At 48.1% G+C, this 22,030-nt stretch overlaps 1 protein-coding gene across 2 annotated transcripts in view; it reads left to right on the forward strand.

Moving 5' to 3' along the window:
* Positions 1 to 2,480: 2,480 nt before the first annotated feature.
* Positions 2,481 to 22,030, forward strand: part of LOC142588121 (cell division control protein 42 homolog) — a 123,997-nt gene continuing 104,447 nt past the window's right edge. For both annotated transcript variants that reach the window (XR_012829669.1, XM_075699602.1), the window contains exon 1: positions 2,481 to 3,353. Coding sequence is in view for 1 of the 2 variants with exons in the window: in XM_075699602.1 (XP_075555717.1) it covers positions 3,122 to 3,353 (232 nt within the window). In the remaining variant the exon portion in view is untranslated. The remainder of the gene's footprint in view (positions 3,354 to 22,030) is intronic.

The raw sequence follows: 22,030 nt of genomic DNA on the forward strand, positions 1-22,030 counted from the left end.
ACGAAAACTGGCCTGACAATGTCAAAAATTTGCACTAAAGACACAAAAAAGACGGCAAAATAAGGAATCTGCGGTAAGTGAAATGGGGTAAATTACGCAGAAATACACGGGGCTTCACTAGGGTGAGGCGCAGGCTTTGGGGTCGAGAGAGGAGGTGAAGAAAGAAAATGCAAAGCAAGAGACAGCAAAGTCAAACGCGCGGCTTAACCGGAAGTCAGCTGATCGTACGCGGTACAGGACGTAAACACGGGTGCTCTGAGAAAAGCAAATTGTGCGCGCAAGAGTGATAATTCGTTCCTTGCATGCAGCGCTGTTTCTGCGAAGCGACCGAAACAACAAATCCACGTGTTGTAGCTCTAATGAGCAAAATTGACTAAACGCCGTAGACGAATGTGTCTTCGATCGGTTGGAATTCGGTCGGGGCATGGTCGCATATCAGTGCACGTCCGCTTGTTATTCTGACGTCCGAGACGGCTCAGTTTTAACAACCGAGCAGGCAGAGAAGTGACGTAATCAGCTACTTTGGAAGCTGACGTAAACGTAAAGAACAATGCGAAGCATGACTTGCATGCTTTACTAAAGCTCCGCACAGCATGAAGTGTCTCATATATATACTTATAGCTATAAGTTGCTCTGTATTTACGGCTGCAGTGTAAAATAAATAAAAAAGCAGGACAGGTGACTGCTCGGGAGCGTTGCGACCTTCTTCATGCTCCTGTCTTTCTTTCCGCTGTAAGCGTTGAAGTGCCAAATATGAACGCCACATTTGCAACATTCGAATGTTACCTGTTGGGATGGGGACAAAATCCCTGACCGGACTCGCCGTACAGCTGATATGCCACATAAGTATATATGACACCGAGTTTTTTAAACGCCCAATAAAGACCATAAATTGAAGTCCACCAAATTCCATGCATAACGCATGCTCGGCCTTATCAAAAGGAAATCTAAGGTAGAAAAAAAAAAAGCAGCCTGAAAAATTTGTAAGCTTTATGTCATTGCTTCATAGCGTAAAAAAGGGCAGGTTAATAGCAAGCCGACCGAGACAAAGATCATAATGGGGCATTCGGCATTCACCATATCTTCAAACATAGCTGAATCTGCAAGAAAAAAGAATAAAGAACAACACATATTGAACAGTAAATTTGCATTGCACCGCTTTATATTTTGTCGGGTTTGCTCCTCCAAAATTGCTTTCTGTAATTCGAATTCTGTAAATAGAAACCACATGTGCTCGAACGAAAAATAAGACAGCTGTGAGTAATCACGCGTCACCTTGTCTGTGTCACCTTGTCCTTAACCTGTCCTTTGTCAGCGATGCTGTGCGTCCAGCCATAGAAACGTTTACTCGTAAGTACCAAGCTTTAGTAGGCCATATTGTGTAAAGTGTTTCGCTTTGCGACTTCTGCTTACATATTTTTTTTCAGCCTATGGATACTTAAGCCTCTTTGCTTATTGGTTTGCATCTTTTTTCAAGCAGATGACTAGTTGAGCTTCTTTGTTTGTTTGTTTGCTTGCTTGGGTCTTTTTCAAGCACATGAATACTTCAGCTTGTTTACTTGATTGTTTCTGTCTTCCAAGCAGAGGAATGCTTCAGCTTCCTTGCCTGTCTGTTGGGGTCTTGTCCAAGCAGGCGAATACTTGAGCTTCTTGGCTTGTTTTTTTTTTTTCTTAAGTATTTTTTAGGCAGATGAATACATGAGCTTTTTTGCTTGCCTCGTGCCAAAACTCGGGCGCCCGGGAAGCCGATAAACAAGCGGACGCGTTGTGTAGTGCCACCTTTGTCTCCGAATTCCAAAATGTTGTTACGCAACAACATCAAAGCCAGCCCACGCAGCCTCTTTGCAGACAATGGTAGAACCATATATGTTGTTTAGTTAGCCTTGTGCAGCATAGCAACGACATCGGAGTTATTTACAGGCACTGCATCCCGCACAGAATAAGTTTGTATTCTACTGCGATTTCTTTTCAAAACACCCGCGCTCTACGTCATAAATCACGTGATCTTATTTTTATTCGGCACGACCTTTGTTTTGTTGTTTCTTCTTTGCCTCTATTCTCTAAACTCGTCACCCCGAATGTTTGTCTAAAAGCGCCTAGCAAAAAAAAGGTGAGTGCAGTGGCTTCATCTTTGATCCTAAAAGCAAATAAAAAGCTTGCACGCTTCTAGGTGCAGTCTCTAGATGGCAGGTAATTCGCAATTTGCTTTCTTTTCTTTCAGTTGCAGTTTCAGTTTATCGTTCTTTAATTATGATGCATTGGTAAGAAACAATATAAAGACGGCAATATGTGAGAGGAATTGATAACAATCACTGGGCTAATTACAATAACAACACAAGCAAATTTACTTACATAACCCTGCTTTTAATTCTGACAGTTTGTTCCGAGTTTGGAAGGAAAAGGCTGTACCACCCTGGCCACACTGGGGCACGACGACGGCGCCACAAATTATACGGCGGCCACATCGCGCAACTTCGCGCAGCGGCAGCAGACGACAAAAAGACGGCAGCTGCTGTTCGAGCGCTGCGACAGCGGCTCCCACGCTGCTCTCCCCCAGTCGTCTGTTTTGACCGGCGCAGGACTCGGTCGGCGGGTACGGTGGAGTGCTCCTTCTGGTCTGCCTCTACGGTGGTCAAGTCACGTTCGCGTCTTTCCGGTCGTCGCCGGCGGCCGCTTGTTTCCTGCTTCTACGCCACCGGACGGCACCCACACGTCCCCCCTTGACGATCCGGCGCGCTCGGCCGGTGTTGTCATGCGGCCCTTTCGCCGGCGCACGCCGACATCGAAGCAGCAGCGGCGACGGCCGTCGTCTTCGGCGCGCCGAGGAGCGCCGTAGGCCTAACCGGAGTCACGGCCGTTTCGCTCGCCCCGCTCGACAAGGTTCTCGCGTTGTTTTGGGCGGCCGATCGCGCGTGTCACTGCCTCGTCGGCGGCGGTGGTGCCCGCTCGAGCCGTGTTTTGTGCGTTCCCCGAGGAGTGTCAGTGGGCCGTGAGTGCGGCGTCCTCTGAATTGGTGTTTTTTTTTTCGACCGGGGGCCGCCCGACCGCAATTGGCCGCGGCGGTTCGCCGCGTGCGGGGAGGAGAGACGCCGTCGTGCACACACACAGGAAATTGGCCGCGATGCCTCCACTGGCGCGAGACCAGCAGTCGGCGAGCTTGTTAACACCGGAGATGAAGGCGACGTTGGCCAACGGCGGGTCCGCTGCGGCCGGCGACGGTTCGAGCTGCGTCTGCTCCGTCAAGTGTGTTCTCGTGGGCGACGGAGCGGTGGGCAAGACCAGCCTCGTCGTCAGCTACACCACCAACGGCTACCCCACGGAGTACGTTCCCACGGCTTTCGACAACTACTCCGGTGAGTCTTTCTTTATTTGGCTTTCGTGGGCGTCCTCGGAGGGCCGAAAAAAGAAGCTGCGACGAATCGCCGTTTCCTCGTGCTGCGAACCCGTCGAATTCTATACGGGTGTTATTTGCGTGCACTTTTGTGCATGCAAGCCGATCGCCTCCACATCGCATGTTACGAAGACCATTCGTGACGCCTGTGTAAATGTCGCTGTCACCGAACGCTTTCGATTGGCTGACCTTATGAAGAGATGATGTCGCCGCGTAAGTGCGGTAACGGTAGTTCCTTTTGTTTCCGTGGAGACATTTAGAGGCGTGGGAGAGAGACGCTGCAGCTTGCGCGTAACGAACAAGTCCCTGCGTTGTATTTTTTCGTTAACTGCACAAACCGTTTGGACTTCTGCGATGACAGCTGTTTGGTTTTGCGACTGCATGTTCTGTGTTGTGTGCGCGCGTTCGTGCGAGACAGACCGCGCCGCGTTGTGACGAAGCGTCAAGAAAAGCGGTCGACTGTTGTGCGACACGTTTCGTACAAACAGCGTCGTTTCTCAACGAATACTTTCATCTAAAGTGTCGGAAGATGCGCCGGCCTGGTGTGGTTTATGCCTCTTGAACTAAGATAAACATGTATACGTACAAACGTGTGACCCTTAATGTGTTTTTAATTTGTCGTCGAAAATGGCGGGCGCGGATAACAACGCGCAGTAATTCGTTCGAGTAGAATTCACACCTTTGCATCAGTGTTCAAACGTTCGCAATGTATTCAAAACGCTGGCGCTAGCGCGACAGATAAAATCCCGTATAACGGTCGCGGATTTCTCAATGACGTCAGCGTCTGATGTGCAGCCTAATCGGCCCTGTACTCCGAGCTCTCAAGCACCTGTTGCCATTGTTCTCTCTCTACGCTTCTCGCCGACGACTGTACGTAATATGCCGCCGAAACAGCGCCGACTAAGATGAAAGATTCGTTTGTTTCTGTCGTCGTTCAGCTGCCATGCGGATTATGGGTAGGCTTTATTCATTACGCTTCGTCTGTCTTTAGTGACCGAAATTCTCGAGCCATCATGTTTTCCTAAAGAAGCATGAATAATCACGTGCATAATCGTCGTGTATAGCTGCATTTATAACACGATATTCTGTTAGATATACGATCAATTTGCAAAGTGACAGCGCCTGCCGAAGTTGGGATGAAGTTTATAAGCAGATCTACGAACTATCCCATCATTCAATGCAAGCCTAATTTCCCTCTAGTAAATTTTTTTTATTGTTTTGTAGGAAACGCTGCGTCCCGTATAGAACGGCGATTACAGAAAGACTTGTAAACATCTTTCGTTTACGGTGACATATTTTCAAACACCTGTGCGAACGGAAGTCCACTTTGTAATTAAATGTTTAATGACTGCACAGATGCAGCGTTTGCGGAAGCAAAGAGCTTTCGAATCGCTTTGTGGATATCCGCACTGTGAGGCACAGAGAAACCAGATAGATCACCATGCTTTATTATTATTATTATTATTATTATTATTATTATTATTATTATTATTATTATTATTATTATTATCTGGCAAATGCTGTTACACACTGTGACACCAACCACCTGTCGAGCAGTCTGTATCCACTCCGCTTTTAATCAGTCACGAAGACAAACTATCCAATTAAACGATCATTTTCTTTTTTCCGGCGATGCGCCATTCGTGGTGGCACACTTCAGAAATTACGCACTTATCACTTATTATCACGTTAACCACCTCAAAATGTGGTTATAAACTGTTCAAGTTAACCAACACACGCCACTGGCCCCTGCAGAAATCGCGCGGGATATTCAATTGTTTATCAATGTAAAGTCAATTACCTACAACGAATATTCAATAGGAAGACAAGATTTTCAGCTACGATTTTTACAAGGGATATACCGACTCAAAGGAGACTGTATGATTGCACTGGGGGCCAATTACGTTGGCGCATTTCCTCGACGTCAACTATGCTTGGAGCGTTTTCTTATGCGAAGTGTGCATGTTAGGAATTGTGCTCGTTTCCGTCAAGTCGGGAACTGTGTTTTGGAGCTTACAGGCGGGTACAGAGACAGGGTGCAGTGCAATTTGGTACGTGGGGCTTGGTATACTGAAATCTTAAGCTGAATAGACCACCCGGACGCCCATCCGCGTCATGGCGCCTTTGCGCACTGTTATTCTCTTCGACAACCCGATAAATTTTCAGGAGCAACAAAACCAGCGCATCGGTCCCCGCAAACTTTGCCGCCGAACACGCAAGCACACATGCCCGCTCGAGCGAGCACAAATTGAATGCCATAAGTAGCCAGGCATGGCATGCCAGCTGCATCACCTCCAATGCGCGTCTGCCGTAATGGGCGGCGCGGCAACCGTGGCGTTTTTTAAACGCGAGGTCTCTTCGTGTGGTAAAAACGACAGCTGTTTCTTTCTCCAGAGTGCCTGCGCGATTGCTTTTGTTACGCGGTCTGTGGAGCTCTCGTGGCCTGTTGACTGCGAGCAGGCTTAGGGGAGTGCTAGGCCTTCTTTCGCCAGACGGCTGTTATTTTCATTCAGCCTTCGTTAACGGTCGGTGTTACCCTCGTTAGTGTATATAGACCGTCGCTGACGGAGTCGTTAGCGAGCGCGTTTTGCGTGACACGATCGGCCGAGCCTCGCTCTTCGACCGCTGCGTTGCGCAAGCACTCTGCGCCCTCGCAGCAGGACTTGTTGCGTCATTCTTTTGTTAGCCGTGACGATGTTTTTTTTTTTTCTTTACCTTTGTTAACACTTCTGGAGGAGCAGCTGTAACTTTGGTACTTAGTTAAAATACAATGCCACAGCGACTTCTCCGTCCGAGTGCTTTCCGATTAATTGCGAGCTTACGTGTAGATGTTCTTGTTAGAGCCCTGCATTTGTTTTTCTTGCGTGTTCTTTTGCTTACTTGATTCCAGACTTTAACACACTGATATAATATGTGCATCTGTAAACGTTAGTAGAAACAGGTACAGACTGCACCAATCTGAAAGCTGACGCTCTGTTCAACACCGATTTGTGCAAGTGTGCAATGCGCAATTTCGATCGCTGCTATTTGCGACATGAATATTTAAGTCGTAGAATGAAACTTCAAGGAACTTAGTTTATTTCAACGCAGAAATAAGAAAAGTTGCACTGCCTGCGCATTATGACGGGAATCTGGCGTTCCCTTCTTTGTGTTCGCTCATGCATCGCCCTTAGCAAGAGAGAGAGAGAGAGAGAGAAAAGAATACAGGGAGGCAGGGATGTTAACCAGTCAATAGTCTGGTTTGCTAGCCGACTACGCGCGCAGTCTGCTCGGCATGATGAGTTTGTCTATAAAAAGTGTACAGACATTATGCACACAAATTGAGAAATGCCCTTAGCAAGGTGTTGCATCTCAACACAATCCCTCTCTGTTGAAGGCAACAAAGTGTCAGCAGAGTGACAACACATCTATTATTACGACCTTTTCTAAGGGCGCGGTATAGTGAGTGGCTTTGGCGTATCGCTGCTAAGCCCGAGGTCGCGGGATCGAATCCCGGCAGCATTTCGCTGGGCACAAAATGTAGAACGCCCGTGTGCTGTGCTTTGGATGTATTGTAAAGAACTCCAGATGGCCGAAATTAAAAATCCTGTGTCTCCCGCTACGGCGTACCTCATGATCCTACTGTGGTTTTGGCACGTAAAACCCCAGAATATAATTTAAGATTTTCTAAGATCTTGTGCTGTGTGCCGGTGTTATAAGTCTATACGGGTGTGTTGTATCAACATAACAATATTAATGTATCGGTACAGCTTTAGCACAGAACGTCAGGCCATACTGCACTACTGTGCACGCGTTCAATTATACCCTACTCAGCGAAGGCTACATTGCATGTACGCTGCAGTCTCATCTAACATAACAAGATGGACGGCGTAAAAAGAAAAGCATTGACGTCTATGTTTGCGGTATTTGGATTGAATAACAGCCAGCGTAAGCGAATATTACGAACTGCGTCATCAGTATTGTCAAATAGGCGCACAAAATCCACAGTTTCAAGTCTCAATGCACTCTAACTCTTTAACTTTCTCTGCTCACGTCACAAGGGGGAAAATAATAATAATGTAGGGTTCAACAGACAGTAAAGCTAGGTTGAAATCGACGTGAGGTCGCCACCGTCCCATTAACAGACACATTAATGTACCTGTATGTATGGAAGTGGTGAAAATTAATCAATGTGAAGGACAGTTGACCTGCACTTGACAGTTTAGGTTATCTTGGTGCCGACAGCAGGCAAGAAGCTACGTGACACTTACAGCGTAGCTGTAAAGCCCACGATAATTAAATGAAAAAAAAAAACGACAGGCCGCGTGACCGCTGGTACGCCGCGTAGTCAGCTTGCGGCACTTGACAATTTCACTTTTTGCGTACATACATACATACATACATACATACGTACATACATACATACATACATACATACATACATACATACATACATACATACATACATACATACATACATACATACATACATACATACATACATACATACATACATACATACATACATACATACATACATACATACATACATACATACATACATACATACATACATGAGTTCTGAGCGCAAGAGTTAGTTTAAATGTAACTCCGTTGTCCCTCCTGGGACACTCCTCGAAAGAAATATGGGACGCGAATAAGGACTTTGCGGAAGCGAACTGATGACTGGGCTTTCAAAACGCGGACCCCTCTCCTGGTACGACGTTTACCACGGGAATTCGATTCTCTCAAAACTGGCCTCTTAACACAGCGCAGCTCCTCGTCGGCGCCGTGTTCAACGTACGTGCCTTGCTGCGTCATCCTTTCTTCCTGGCGGTACAATCGCGACACTTCAATTCCGCAGTCTATATAGGGGTTATACCGTAAAGTCTATGGAAAATTGATTACAGCCTCTGAATTTAAGCCTTCACACTTTCATTTCTTTTAACCAATGTATGCATATAGACTACCTGCGCAGTCTGGTCGGCAGTTTATACGCCACGGTGGACCAAATCAAACATACGCGTAGATGAGTTTTGTCTATAAAAAATGTACAGGCATTATGCACACAAATGGAGAAATGTTTATGAGAAGCCACACCTGTCGCCAAGATGTGTGCGGACTGTCTGTAAACTTTACGAATTCGCTTATCTGAGGCACTGCCTTCCTATGGGACGCCAGGTCGTTTCGCTTTTAGTGCTGGCAAACTGTTTTGTTGCAGGCTGTTTGCAAGAGGTCAGAGAGGTGATACGTTGATTTAGAAACGTTCGGCCGGTGGTGATGCCTTACGTGCCGCTATTAAGTACGAGGCACCCCTGCAGAGCTGTAGTACCCGTCAATGACGACCACGAAGGAAGCAGACGACAGCTCTTCAAGGCGGCGACACAAAGGGTTGCGACGGTCCTTGTCCGCAAGGAATGTCGTTAAGCTTAAGGGACGGGGCGTGAGTGTGGAGAGAAGCAGCGCAAACAGATATAAGTAGATGCTCTGCCGCGGTAAAAAGAAAGAAAATTGACCGTAAGTCTGAGTACGTCTGTAGGTATCTACGAGGACTTTATTCGTGGAGATAAAAGCGTGCCCGCACCTTGGCATAAAGAGCAGCGGCTCTTTCAATGGGAATCGGCTAAAGCGAATTTTTCTTTAAAGGAGTACATCACGCGTTGTGCAGAAGTTGTAGGAGATTTACCACACGTCTCCCACTCAACAGGTACGAAAGTTTGGAAACAAATGTTTCAATTGGACATCAATGTTATAGTTTCGAAATGCCGGACCTGACGTCATCAACATCATGGCTGCATCATGACAGGCAACAAACTTTGGTGACGTCTGCAGAAAGAAGGCGCAATGTCATTGCTGATTAAAAAAAGGAAAAGACATGGTGCTGCGCGCGTTCCTACGCGCTGCACTCACGGGCGGAAGAATAGAGAGAGAGAGAGAGAGAGAGAGAGAGAGAGAGAGAGAGGGAGACTGTCTTGTGACGTCATGAAGCATCCAGCTCTTGATTACGTGCCGAAACTGGTTCGTAGAAAGGAGTATTGTAAAAGAACATATTTAGGAAGCTCTCAAGCTTACCTCTATATCTTTCCTGGGATTTGGGACGCTTGGAACTTCGCTTTAATGCAAAAAAAAAAAAAAGAGCACTAGTGGAAACCGCCTGAATGTCAGTAGTGAGATTATACTTTCGCTGACTTCGTTTTTTTTTCTTTTTTGCGTTCATTCTCCAGTACGTCTGTCTTTACTGTTCGGGTTTACCTTGTAATGTCTGAACACATTCCCACATCAACGAAAACTGGAACAACGTAGTTTTTCACCTATATTTCTGGCCACGGATAGTGCAAATTCGTACAAAAGAACAGTGAAGCGAAAGAGTATGCGAGTTATAACGTAATTGGTATAGTAAATAATAGTGAACTCGGAAATCAATATAACCAACATGGATATAAGGAATTGACGGATATAACGAAGTAGATATAAAACGTTTGCCGCTTATAAAACTGTGGCGAATATATGCTTATAACGAATATCGCATATAACAAAGGTAACTTATCGTGTCAGATGCGACTGTTATAACAAGGTTCAACTGTTGCTGATTGTCCGAACCTTCCACAAGTGGAGCGTTCCTTCAACATATAAAGAAAGTGCTATCACGGATGTTGCGTTAACCTTGGGGCCCGCGCATATACCACCATATTGAGGCATATCAAACTCAGGGTGACATATATACGATGCATTGGGCATTACAGGGTTAAATATATGACGGCGGCTGTGCCGACAAAGACTTCGATAAGAAACGGACACTACTCGTGTAATGCGCGTGTGGACCGATAGGCGTGAGGAATAGGAACGTCCTTGTCCGTGGGGGACGTCCGCGACAGTCCATAAAAGAGTCACAAGGCGCTTTCGTACCACGCCGGACGCGGCGGACTCGCAAGTGGGTCACCGCACGCCGCTTTTGTAAGCTGTGGGAGGGAAAAACAATAAGCGGGATTGATGGGCGCTCTGACATGAGTGATGGCGCGGCGGTATAGGGGCGGCGTTCCTCCACCCGGACACGAGGACGACCCCGGGTTCGACACCTTAAAATAGAGGCTGTTCTCAGAAGCATATAGTGCGCAAGTTACTCAGCGGTGCCCCGACTATCGTCCACTGAGATTTAAAAATATTTAAATGCCACGTAGCTGGACAGAAGCAAGGTATTGTTTGCCATAGCTTAGGGATACGATATCGTCTGGTATCGTATCGTCTGCATGGAAGAATGAAATGCTCCGTATACCTCTCGCTTTACGATACAGTTTGCCTTCGACAAATGAGTAACGTGAAATCGGCGTCCACTGTCGTCTGCTGTTGACTGATATCATTTGCATTTAAGGCGTAGCCAAATGCGTAAAGTGAACTCGGCGTCTGCTGTTCTCTGACGTTGACTTATATCGTCTGGTATCGTCTGCTACTCTACACGGAAGAATAAATGTGATCCGTTCCAGCGGTGGGACCCACACCAATTCCATTTCGAATTGAGTGTCGGATCCGCTTCTCAATAAATACTGTCAATTCTTGCATAGATTCCGCACTTTGACAATGAAGTTTCCCTGCAATCTCACAAAAGCGCACTTTGTCGCTCAAGCTCCCTCCATAACTTTCGCCTAAATAATTCTTTGGAACTGGGACTGATCGCAGAGTTTGCTCTAAGACTGTCGAAACTTCATTTCAGGCATACGCCTTTTTAAACGCTATACTTTAGCATGAACTCACAGTAAGAATTATAATGATTTTTGAGAGTGAAGTCGCGACGCGCTGATTCCATCGCTTAAACAGCACGACGTCCACCACTAGCGTCCTACAAATATTACTGAGAAGGAATTTGGAGCATTCCGATGGGAAACGATTGCATTGCAAGAACACTCGCAATACTCTGTTTTGGTTCCTTCTTCAAGGATAATCTTAGGTGGTCGACATTGTGCTTCACACAGCGACGTATCTCCGGTAGCAACCCGCACTTTGCTTTGAAACAATGAACCAGCTAAACCACTGAGAAACCACGTGGAGTTTATTCCAAACCTGCTAACTATGGAGCAGCTATGGAGCAGCTTATCAAGTTAACAAAAGGCGTTGTTGAAAGCAGGACGCTTTAGCAACACGGAGAACCACGCACTGTTTCAACGTGTCAATTGTGCTAGAAGAAAAAGAATTATTCGTTCATCTCCTGCCCGATGAGCTTGCGCCTTAGACAAGTACTAATATAAATTCGACTGCCGCTGTCGTCTGCTGTTCACTGATAACATCTGCTATTGTTTGCGTAGAACAAGAAAAAAAATATCAAGAACCCACTCCAGTTCCTACCCAAGAGAGCGTTTAGCATGCTTTAGAATGTGGTTATTTATAGCACTACGTTTTCTTTTTCTTTCTTTTTTTTGGGGGGGGGGGCGGGGGGGCGCCATGTGTTGTGAGCCTGGTTTGGTCCCAGTGCAAATACGTAGTTGCTGACAACGTGAAAATTACAAGCTCATATGTGCCTTGTCCAACTGAAACACAATTTGCACAGATGGGCCATCCGATTCGATTCCCTTATTCGCCTAACATCAAATGCTTTAGCGCGTTTAAAACAACTGTTTTTCTTTCTTTTTTCTTTCCCTACAGATCGGTGTTGTGTGTCACTGATCACAGGGTGCAACCTGAACGTGTAGTTCAACCTATATGGGTGATGGTGATATCGTTGCTGAGCCATAGCTAACGTTTTAGCTTGAGATAACTAGCTTTTGTTTTGCGATTAGCCTAGCGCATACTTCAGCAGAGCATTGTATGCTCGGATCTATTTCAAATGTAAAGGGCTTCTTGGAAGGAGCTTGTTTGTAATTCCTTTTTATGCTTACAAAGAGAGTTCCCGGAGGACTTCCGGTTAAGCCCTCTGGAACAACACAAGTTAAAATAGCCTGCAGATTTAGAGAACTCACCAGCTGGCACCAGTTCTGCTGACGCGTTGGAGCGTAATTCGAAAAGTGAATTTTATTGTCAAGTTCAACAGCAACTACAACAAAAAAGAAGCCCACACATGAGCTCTACACCTGGCGCACGTTCGTTACATCTGAACACATCAAGGATGTGTGCCTACAGTATATACTGTGCGCCAAAGTACTTATTTGTCTCTTGGCTAACACTTTGACGGCCAAACATGCAGGACAGGAAGTTGCAAATCTGGGGCCCCTCCCAAACACACTGCTGCTGTCACAAAGCGAGTAAAAAAAAAAACCAAAAAGTTCTGCAGCTGTACATGCATGGCCTCCGACATCACTCCCGCGCGCGTTTCTCGCGCGGGGGTGATCTCGGAGGCCACGGTGCATGAAACCGTCAAAAAACAGGCGTCGCAGCTTTCCGGCCGGCAGACGTTCTAGCTCGCACGCGCTTCCTACACTTCGGTATCTCGCGCGCGCGGCGCCGCGCCTCTGCCACATGCAGGCGCGTTTTGCACCGTTCTCGCGCCTCGCCGCGTCGTCTTGTCCGCAACGCTTGTGGGTCAAGTACGTGCCGAGAATACGCGGGCGTCTGAAAGGTTAGGTCGGCGCGGACGGCGTGCGTGTGTGTGCCAGGTGGGCCGATCCTATAGGCAACAGCGGGGCTTGCGAATATAAAGGCACTCGCGCGCTACTGACGTCGCAAATAAATAAAGACAGCATGTGCGCGAGGGCGGTGTATACGAGAAAAAGAGAAATGGCGGCGGCGTGTTGTCGCGTTTCATTATACCGTCGCCGTGCATTGGGATGACAACGTGACCGGGTCGCGGAGCTGCGCCGGCTTCCCCCGTAGATTTTTGCTGCAAAGGTTTTGCTTCCCCGTAGATTTTGCGTATTTCTGACGTAGAAGTCTGGCGCGCGATAGTGTGTATACGGAGGTTGGAGGGATATATATATATATATATATATATATATATATATATATATATATATATATATATATAGAGAGAGAGAGAGAGAGAGAGAGAGAGAGAGAGTTATAGTAGAACCTCGTTATAATGAACCAACAGCTATAGTAAAGAGAAGCGCCAGTCTCGACTCTACACTCGATAGGCATCCATAAATTTCGGTTTGCAGTGGACTCCGCACAGAGCAGCGTAAACCGAAACTTGTGCCCCTGTGCGCGAGACGGGCAGTTTTTCGTACGACCGCACGCGTGCGGTGCGGTGCGGTGTGCGGTTTGAACATAAGTCGGCGCTAAGGCGACGATCTCGTAAACTTTCTTTCGACAGTCTATAGAAAGTCCGTTCACATTTGTCTATAAGGTTAATATGGTATCTCTGAACAAATTTCATGCACCGTGCATAGACAAATATTACAGACTAGTCTATAGACAGTCTAAGGACTTACGACCTTGGAGTTTCTATAGAATATTGTCTAGAGACAAATCTTATAGACACGTCTACAACAGTGTAAGGATCTGTTGTCTCACTTTTCGTCAATTGTCGTGTATTGGATGCCTCTACACAAATTTCTGTAGTCTAATAGACAGTATTATTGCCTTACACTTTTTATCGATATTGTTTGCTGTAGCTCAAACGAGAGATCCCACAAAATTGTCTACAAACTATCCAAATCTAATTTTACAAGAGCTACGTCGGCCGTCATGAAGCATGCCCTGCCATTGCCTCCGTTAAATGGACTTGTGTCGCTCTAGATGTTTCATGAAAGGCAGGAGTCGTCGTCTGGACAACGGATCGCAGCCGTGCAGTAGGTTTTCTCTCCAGCGTTTCAGGAGGCAGCGCTGGTCCCATTCAGGGCCTTGCTGCAGAACGTCCGGTGAAGAGCACCGTCGCTCTTAAAACGGTTGCACGCTTTGGGGTGCATACTTGTCCCAGAACAATAATCGTCATCTGTCTTGCTTGCGTTTCCTTTCTTGGAAACTCGGCGCTCGCTACTTTCCTGTCGAGAATGCTGTCACACTGATAACGCCCAAGCCGTTCGTGACTTGGAAGTACACTCTTAAGCAAAGTAACACCCTTTCGGTCGTATCTTGCCACACAACGATAATCGTCACCTGCCTTGCTTGCGTTTCCTTTCTTGAAAACGCTGCGCCCGCTACTTTCCTGTCGAGAATGCTCTGTCACGCTGATAACGCGCATGTCCTTCGTGACTTTTAAATAGCGGGTTCGCAGCGTTTAAGAAAGGAAATGCGGGCAAGACAGATGACGATTATCGTTGTGGGACAAGGTATACCTTGTAGAGATAACTACCATGCACAGGCTCGCTGCTGTAGCCCAGCAGCGTCTACTTATGGCAATGCGCTACTCAGCTCGAGGGTTCGACCCCGGCCACGGCGGCCGCATGTCAATGGGAGACTTTTTTTTTGTAGTTATGGTTTTACGTGCCAAAACCACTTTCTGATTATGAGGCACGCCGTAGTGGAGGACTCCGGAAATTTTGACCACCTGGGGTTCTTTAACGTGCACCTAAATCTAAGTACACGGGTGTTTTCGCATTTCGCCCCCATCGAAATGCGGCCGCCGTGGCCGGGATTCGATCCCGGGACCTCGTGCTCAGCAGCCTAACACCATAGCCACTGAGCAACTACGGCGGGTTTAATGGGAGACTAAATGCGAAAAGGTTCGCGTACCGTGCCTATTGAGGTACAGGCTAAAGAACCAGGTGTATGGTACCGCCATGTGGTCCGAATTGATTCGGGTTCCCCCCGTGTCTCGTGGTTTTGGCACGTTTTCCAATGCAGTCCGTCCCCCTACCCCCAAGCCTCCACATTTCTTTTTCGGTGTGTTAGGAGCCACGAAGCAGTTTACAAACTCGCATATAACTTTCTGACTCTGAAACGCTTCTCGCGGACTCGAGCAGAAGGCGCGTGTCAAAGCACTCAACACGTGACCGCATACTGAGTCACTATCGTGAAGTTTGTAGTGATATCTCTCTAAAGTCGCGCAGCCGACGTCGGAGGAAGGGGCGACACATGACCGAGGACTTGGTAAACTGTGGGAACGGGCTAGTTGGCGATATATCCATATGTGGTTTGAACAGCGCGCAGAAGCAGACGATCGAAGCAGACGCCTTTCTGTCCGTCCTTCGTCTGCTTCGGCTTGCTCTGTTGAAACATGTCGGGCAGAGCTGCTGTTAACGGTGGTCTCGGGTGATATATGGCGGTGCAGTACGTGTCAACTTCGCGGCGATTATTTCGCCCGGCTCTTCTCACGCGTGAAAACCGAGCTCGACCCGAACGCTCGCTTGTCTTTCGCCGCCCTTTTTGGCGAGCGAGGCCTTCCGCGACTGGCGTTCTTAACTATCTTTACGACGCGGGCGTTCCGCGGAACAATCGAGCAGCAAACACTGACAACGTCGGAGCCTTGAAAGGACGGAACGCTTCCGCTTCGCCTGGGGTGTGTACGTAGCCACCGTCCTTGGGCACTTTTCTGCTTTCTTTTTCGCCTCGGGAGCACTCGAGTCCGACCCAGATGGTACCATAAACACCGAGGGCACTGATTGGGACGGCTTTATACTTATACTTGTTTCCGCTGCCGCATCTTTTTATCGTCGGCATTGGCTACATGTACGAGAATACTTGGGGGCAGCGCGAAAAGACGGGACGGAGACTACGGCGTACGATATATACGAGTATGACATATATGACGCGCTCATATCGTCTGCATGTGCCACACTTTAGCATATACATAGTATGCACGTATACGTCATTCAATGATACTCCGCGACTTCCGGTTTATGGCGGCGCCATATTGGGGAACCTATAGGCCTATGTGCGCGCCTGTCGATAAGGTTCCCCAAGATGGCGGGAGGTAGCGGAAGCAGACGACAGCAGCGGATGTGACGTCACGTGCATACTATGTATAGCTATATACGCCTATACTTACGGCATATTCGCGCGGTGGTGGCTTGAGAGCGCTCTGGTCGTGCTACAAAGCGGATTAAAGCCGGCGTTAAAGCTATAATGGAAGAATATAACCGGGTGTGGAAGTGATGATTAGCTCGACGACTTATCGTCGATGAAGTTCGCTTATGCTAGCAGCAACGCTTAGATGCTTCTTTACAAGTTCTTTGAATGCCATTAGATTCACTGACACGCGATGTTAGTTTATCGCTGTCCTGCGCTATATTCGTATATGTGTATACTTTCCTAATTTCATCACACCACATGATTCATCTCGTTGCCAGCGTCGACCGCATTTCGCTGGTCACTAAACATCTGTGTCGTCTGCTATAAAGACGGCCACCGGCCTGCCCAACTACATTTCTTCATCCGTATCTCCACTTGAGATATAAGGTAGCAGGATCTAGCTACCTTACCTTCACCGCTGTCTCCCTATCTCTTAACGTTCAACCTATCATTTTCCGTTCCGACGTCGATCTCGGTTCTGCGTGCCCTTCGGTTTCCTTTAAGCGTATATTCGTTAACGCGAGTACGTGCGAGGGAGCGGGGTGACTTAATTCTGTCAGCCAAAGACCGCTGACGAGAGCGATGCCGTTGACAAGAGGCGTTCGTGGAGACTTCTAAGGACGAGGGCGCGGCTCGGCAAACTGGTGCCGGGGGGTCGACGACGACGGCTTGTGCAAGAGCCGCCACGCGTCTTTATTTTTCGTTTGCTTTTGTTGCTTTTGTTTATTGGGCGCTGTTAATTCCCACCGGAATCCCGCCACAGCCTGTATATTCTTGCTGTTCGCCAGCCCAAGCGCGCACCCTCTGTAGACGCATGCCGCCCTTCAGGTCGCTTTTGTGTCGGCATGAATGCACAGCTTCTGGTGAGCTGCTGACCGACATTTCTCGTTCTCACCTTCCTCCCCCTCCTCCTCCTCCTTCTCTCTCTCTCTCTCTCAATCTGGATGTCTAAGCCGCCAAGAATGCGCCTCGATGCGGCTTGGAGAGCGAGGGATTATGAGCCGCTGGCAAGGCTGGATTAAATAAATGGCCTCTGGATGCCTGCCCGCAAAACTCGAAGAGGGAGGGGGGGAGGAATTTCGCACTTCTCTTTCCTGTCGTGCTCTCGGTGGCATTTAAAGGCATTCTGCGTCGTCGGGATCACTGTCGTCTTACGTAAAGCTGGCCATTTGTGGGAGTTACATGGTATCGGTATATGGATCGTTCTGAGAAGGCTTCTTCTCTCGGAAGACCTAAATGCCATTTGCGCGAGGATGAAACTTGTGTTTGTATGCATGCTTACGTGGTGGAGAGCATGCCCGTTATTGATTTATGAAATCGAGGGTCTGACGGGAAGAGCACAGTCAATAAAACACGCAGCGCCGACCAAGGTATTCAAATAAAAGACGTTTCGGCTACCCGACGGGGAACCTTGTGGACAATCTGAACGCCTTCTTTTTATTTCGATATATATTTTACCTTGGTCGGCGCTTTGTGTTCTATTGACTTTGTTATTGATTTGACATTCAATGACAAAGGCTGTTCCACTTCTTTAAACCCTGATTAGAATCTTAAGTGTATTGGTATTACTCGACCTTGAGCGCCTCGGCACCATAAGTTTTGGCGACGGGAGATGTGTTTGACGGTGTATGCGATTTCCCTTGAGCTTGAAGATAAAGGTTTACCCCGTTAACGTTCTTTTTTTCTTTCCATTGTGTCTCTGTTATACTTCTCGGAAATTTTATCTGGGTCCGAACTGTTCAATAAATCTTCTTTCCACGTATTTTACATGCAGTTGTTCCTGCACCTGCTCTGATTACTCAATACCACACTGTTCTCTTCTTCCCAGTTTTTACCGTTTCTAGCTCACAGCTTCATTCCTGCGGTTATTACCTGTGCGTCTCCTGTAGAAGCACCCGATTATTGGCCCACACCCCCCAGTTTTGGGTACTTGCCGCTCATCACCGCCTCTCCTTCAAGGCAGATACATGCACAAATATACGCTCTTAGCAGGTCAGAACTCAAATATGAGCAGATGAGAATGGGTCGTTGAGCATAAGCATGGTGATTATACTATTGATTCAGCCATTCCGTCGACAAATACATGCGTCCAGCTGTTGCACGAAATCGTACATTGCATGCATGGTACAAATACGTACGCAGTGGAAATACTAGTATAACATTAACAGAGATGCGATGTATATAAAGTTGGGTATATGGGGACGGTGAGTGTTGTTTCTTATGTCTTCAACTAGAGTTGTTGAAGGCTGCTTGACTAATGGCGAACGGTGACACAACGATGCACACAGCACTCGATGTGTGTGCATGTGCATGGGTTGCTACTTGCTTACCGAGTCTCTGACACTGTTCCCTTCGGAGACGTTGCCTTATGCTAACCAGCTCGCGCCTTCAGACCCTAGTGCAACACGTTGTCTGTACACAGCCATGCATGCACGGGAGGACGTTAACATTACGCAACATTGCAGCGGTGTCGCTCTTCTAGCCACGATGTAACTACGTATACGCCCCGCACCATTCATCGCGCAAGCGTACTACAGTTCCACCTGCACGCATCTCCTATGTAGCGAGTTGCGTCTAATAAATAGTAGGCAGCGGTGAGTGACAGACGAGTGGAGACAAAAAGAAAATAGAAACGTGATCAAGGAAAACAAAATTACCACGAAAGGAGAAAAGAGGAAAAAGTGCGCCGTCGCTGGCGGAGGGCACGCTGGGCAAACAGGAACAAAAAAGACGCCGCCGTCGGTTCGGAACGTTCTCGCCCAAACTCTCTCCCTTTCCCAGCCCGCCAGTCGCTCCCTCGAGCCACGTATGCGGAACGCAACCCTCCCATCACCGCGGCGGCGAACCAGCGCACCGCTGAAGCGTCACGGCAGCAGAAGCCGCGGTTGTGCGCTTGCGTTTAATAACGGAGCGTGCGGAGGTTTTTTCCCACGCGCCCCAGCCACGCTTCTTTACTGCCCCATCCCCTTCTGCCTTTCATCTCTCTCTCTCTTCTCTCTCTCTCCCTCTCTCTCTGCCTTCTACGCTTGACGCCGCATCACGCACGTTGGACGGGATCGCATCCGCTCGCCGTTCTGAAAGCCTTCTTCCGCCATACTCGTTGAGCAGCCATTGAGTTTCCTACAAAAAAAAAAAAAAAAAGACTACTGCACTCTCGTTCCACACGTAGAGGTAACGCTGCGGAAGCTGTATACCCAAGTGGTGCGGCCGCAGAAGTCTCACACCGAACTTTGCGCGCGCTGTCCCAAAGACGCGTGACTACGTTTCTGTTGCGCGCAGGCGCGACCATCTCGGCGAGTTTCGAAGTTGCGCTCAGTCGCCATCTTGTTTGGACGCGGAAAAGTACTATATCCTCTATGGGTTTTGGCTTCGGCGCTACCATCGCGACCCGTTCCCGTCGGCTTCGGGGTAATTCGATAGAGACTTGGGCCGCTATCTTGTACACGTTCGAAAAGCCGACGTTCGATTTCGCCTCACGCGATTGGACTAGATTGGCCTAGGCCGCGATATCGGCGCGGCCTGGACAATCGCGCGAGGCGAAATCGAACGTCGGCTTTTCGAACGTGTACAAGATAGCGGCCTTGGTCGCTTCCTCGGATTATAGCTGTCTGTTTAGCCGTCTATACAGTATGCGGCGAGTGTTGGAACGCTGCCTGTGTCCGACTACCAGTGAATAAACTCTCTCTCTCTCTCTCTCTCTCTCTCTCTCTCTCTCTCTCTCTCTCTCTCTCTCTCTCTCTCTCTCTCACACACACACACACACACACACACACACACACACACACACACACACACACACACACTCACTCACTCACTCACTCACTCACTCACTCACTCAATGTTGTTTCGACCGCCAATTTCTATGTACACCACAGTGGTTGGTATACGCACCACTGTCAGTATACATGTAGCTCGGCCCCCGCTAAGGCAACAGCAAACCGACTGCTGCAGTTCGGACTCTCAAAGCGTGAATTCACCACCCCGATTATTTCGACGTTGTCAGTATCCCTGTCGCATTATACCCCCTGCGGCGACGCACACACCCACATTATCGTGCGCTGGCATAACGGTCCGCCCCAACACCCTTGCCTTTGGCGACATTATACACCGCAAAATAATTTACACCTTTAAAACCACAAAAGAGGCGTAAATTGATCTACAACTCGCGCACTTGCACCCAGAGAGCGTGTAAGGCTGAGAGGTATAGATCAATTTATAGCCGTTCTTTAAGGGTGTAAATTATTTGACAGTGTCCCTGCAGGGATCGGGCACGCCGGGTGTTTTGCGTCATCACCAAACGACGGGCGCTCGCGGCCCTGTAAAATGCTGTTGCATTGAAAGTGTTCAGCAGCCGCGGAGCGCGCCAGCAGTCACACAGGGCGATCATCGGCGATTGTGCATTCAGTCGGAAGTAAACCAAGGAGCCGGAAACAGCGAGACAATAGCGCGTTCCGTGATACCGTGACCAGCTTCCGCGAGGCCTCGTTCCGTACTTCCGCCGAATGGCAACAATATATAGACGTGAACAATAGGCAACGAAACAAGAGAGCACGCGGAAGTATAAATCTATACCAATCGTGTGTCTCGATCATACTGACCCCTATACTAAGTGCTACTGTAAGTATACTGCTACTGCGACTTAAGTACTAACGTACTAGTGCAAGCCGAAGTACTGTAGCTGCCGCTGCAACTGCTACTGCTGGCACTGGTACTATACGAATGCTACGTGTGCTAGCTAGCTGCTAGTAAAAGCACAAATACTAGTCGAATCACATTCCTTGCACAAGGCTTGAGAGGATAAATCAAAGGAACAAAATAGAGAGAGAGAGAGAGAGAGAGAGAAGGAAAGAGAGAGAGAGAGAGAGAGAGAGAGAGAGAGAGAGAGAGAGAGAGAGAGAGAGAGAGAGAGAGAGAGAGAGAGAGAGAGATGAACGGAAATGCAGTCGGCGTCAAAAGCTTACGGACCATGGGATCTGAGAAAACATAATTATACCACGCAGTTTGCGAACGTATGGATGGATGGATAGATGGAAAAACTTTACTGAGAGTCCTGAGATACGTTGCGAACGTATAGCCAGCAAGAACCACACTATACTGCGGCACCACAATATATACGTTGTTCGCATATGGGCACGCTACTAGAGAGCCTGGAAATCCCAAAACCCACCAGGCTGCGGAGATACTCGGCTCTCTCTCTCTCTCTCTCTCTCTCTCTCTCGGGTCCTGCGTACTGTAACTTCTGACGCCGCGGTGGCGTGCACTGTCGTATATATATGTGCAAGATTGCAGACCCGCACGGCCGCAGTAACAATAAACAGACCGAGCGCGCATTTCCCTGAAGAGCCAAAAATATCCGTGTACACGCCTCGCACGAATATCGAGACGCGTCTCGCGAGCGAGTGTATATTTATACGGGCAGCGTATATATATAAGGAGGGGGGCACACCTGCGTGTACCTCCGTTTGTGCCATGCTTTGCTTCTCGGCTTTCTTTTCCGCGTGTATTTCTTTTCTTTTTTCTTTTTTTCGCTGTGGGTGTATGCGCGTATAAGAGCACACTCCGGACGGCAGTAGTGTATTGCGAGTAGGGTGCAGCCGGTCATCGATACGAGAGAGGTGGCGAAGGCGAGTGGATCGATCGACAAGCCGATAGCCATTTCCGCCGATCGGGCAGAGCGAGAAAAAAAAAGAGAGAAACGCTGCAGGAAGAGCTGTAGGCCGAATCTGCACGAACTCCCGCTGCTTCGCCCGCGGAGACGCGCGTGCATAAAAACGGAAATTCCCG

Source organism: Dermacentor variabilis, chromosome 7, assembly GCF_050947875.1.
Source record: "Dermacentor variabilis isolate Ectoservices chromosome 7, ASM5094787v1, whole genome shotgun sequence".
Classification (NCBI taxonomy): Eukaryota; Metazoa; Arthropoda; class Arachnida; order Ixodida; family Ixodidae; genus Dermacentor; species Dermacentor variabilis.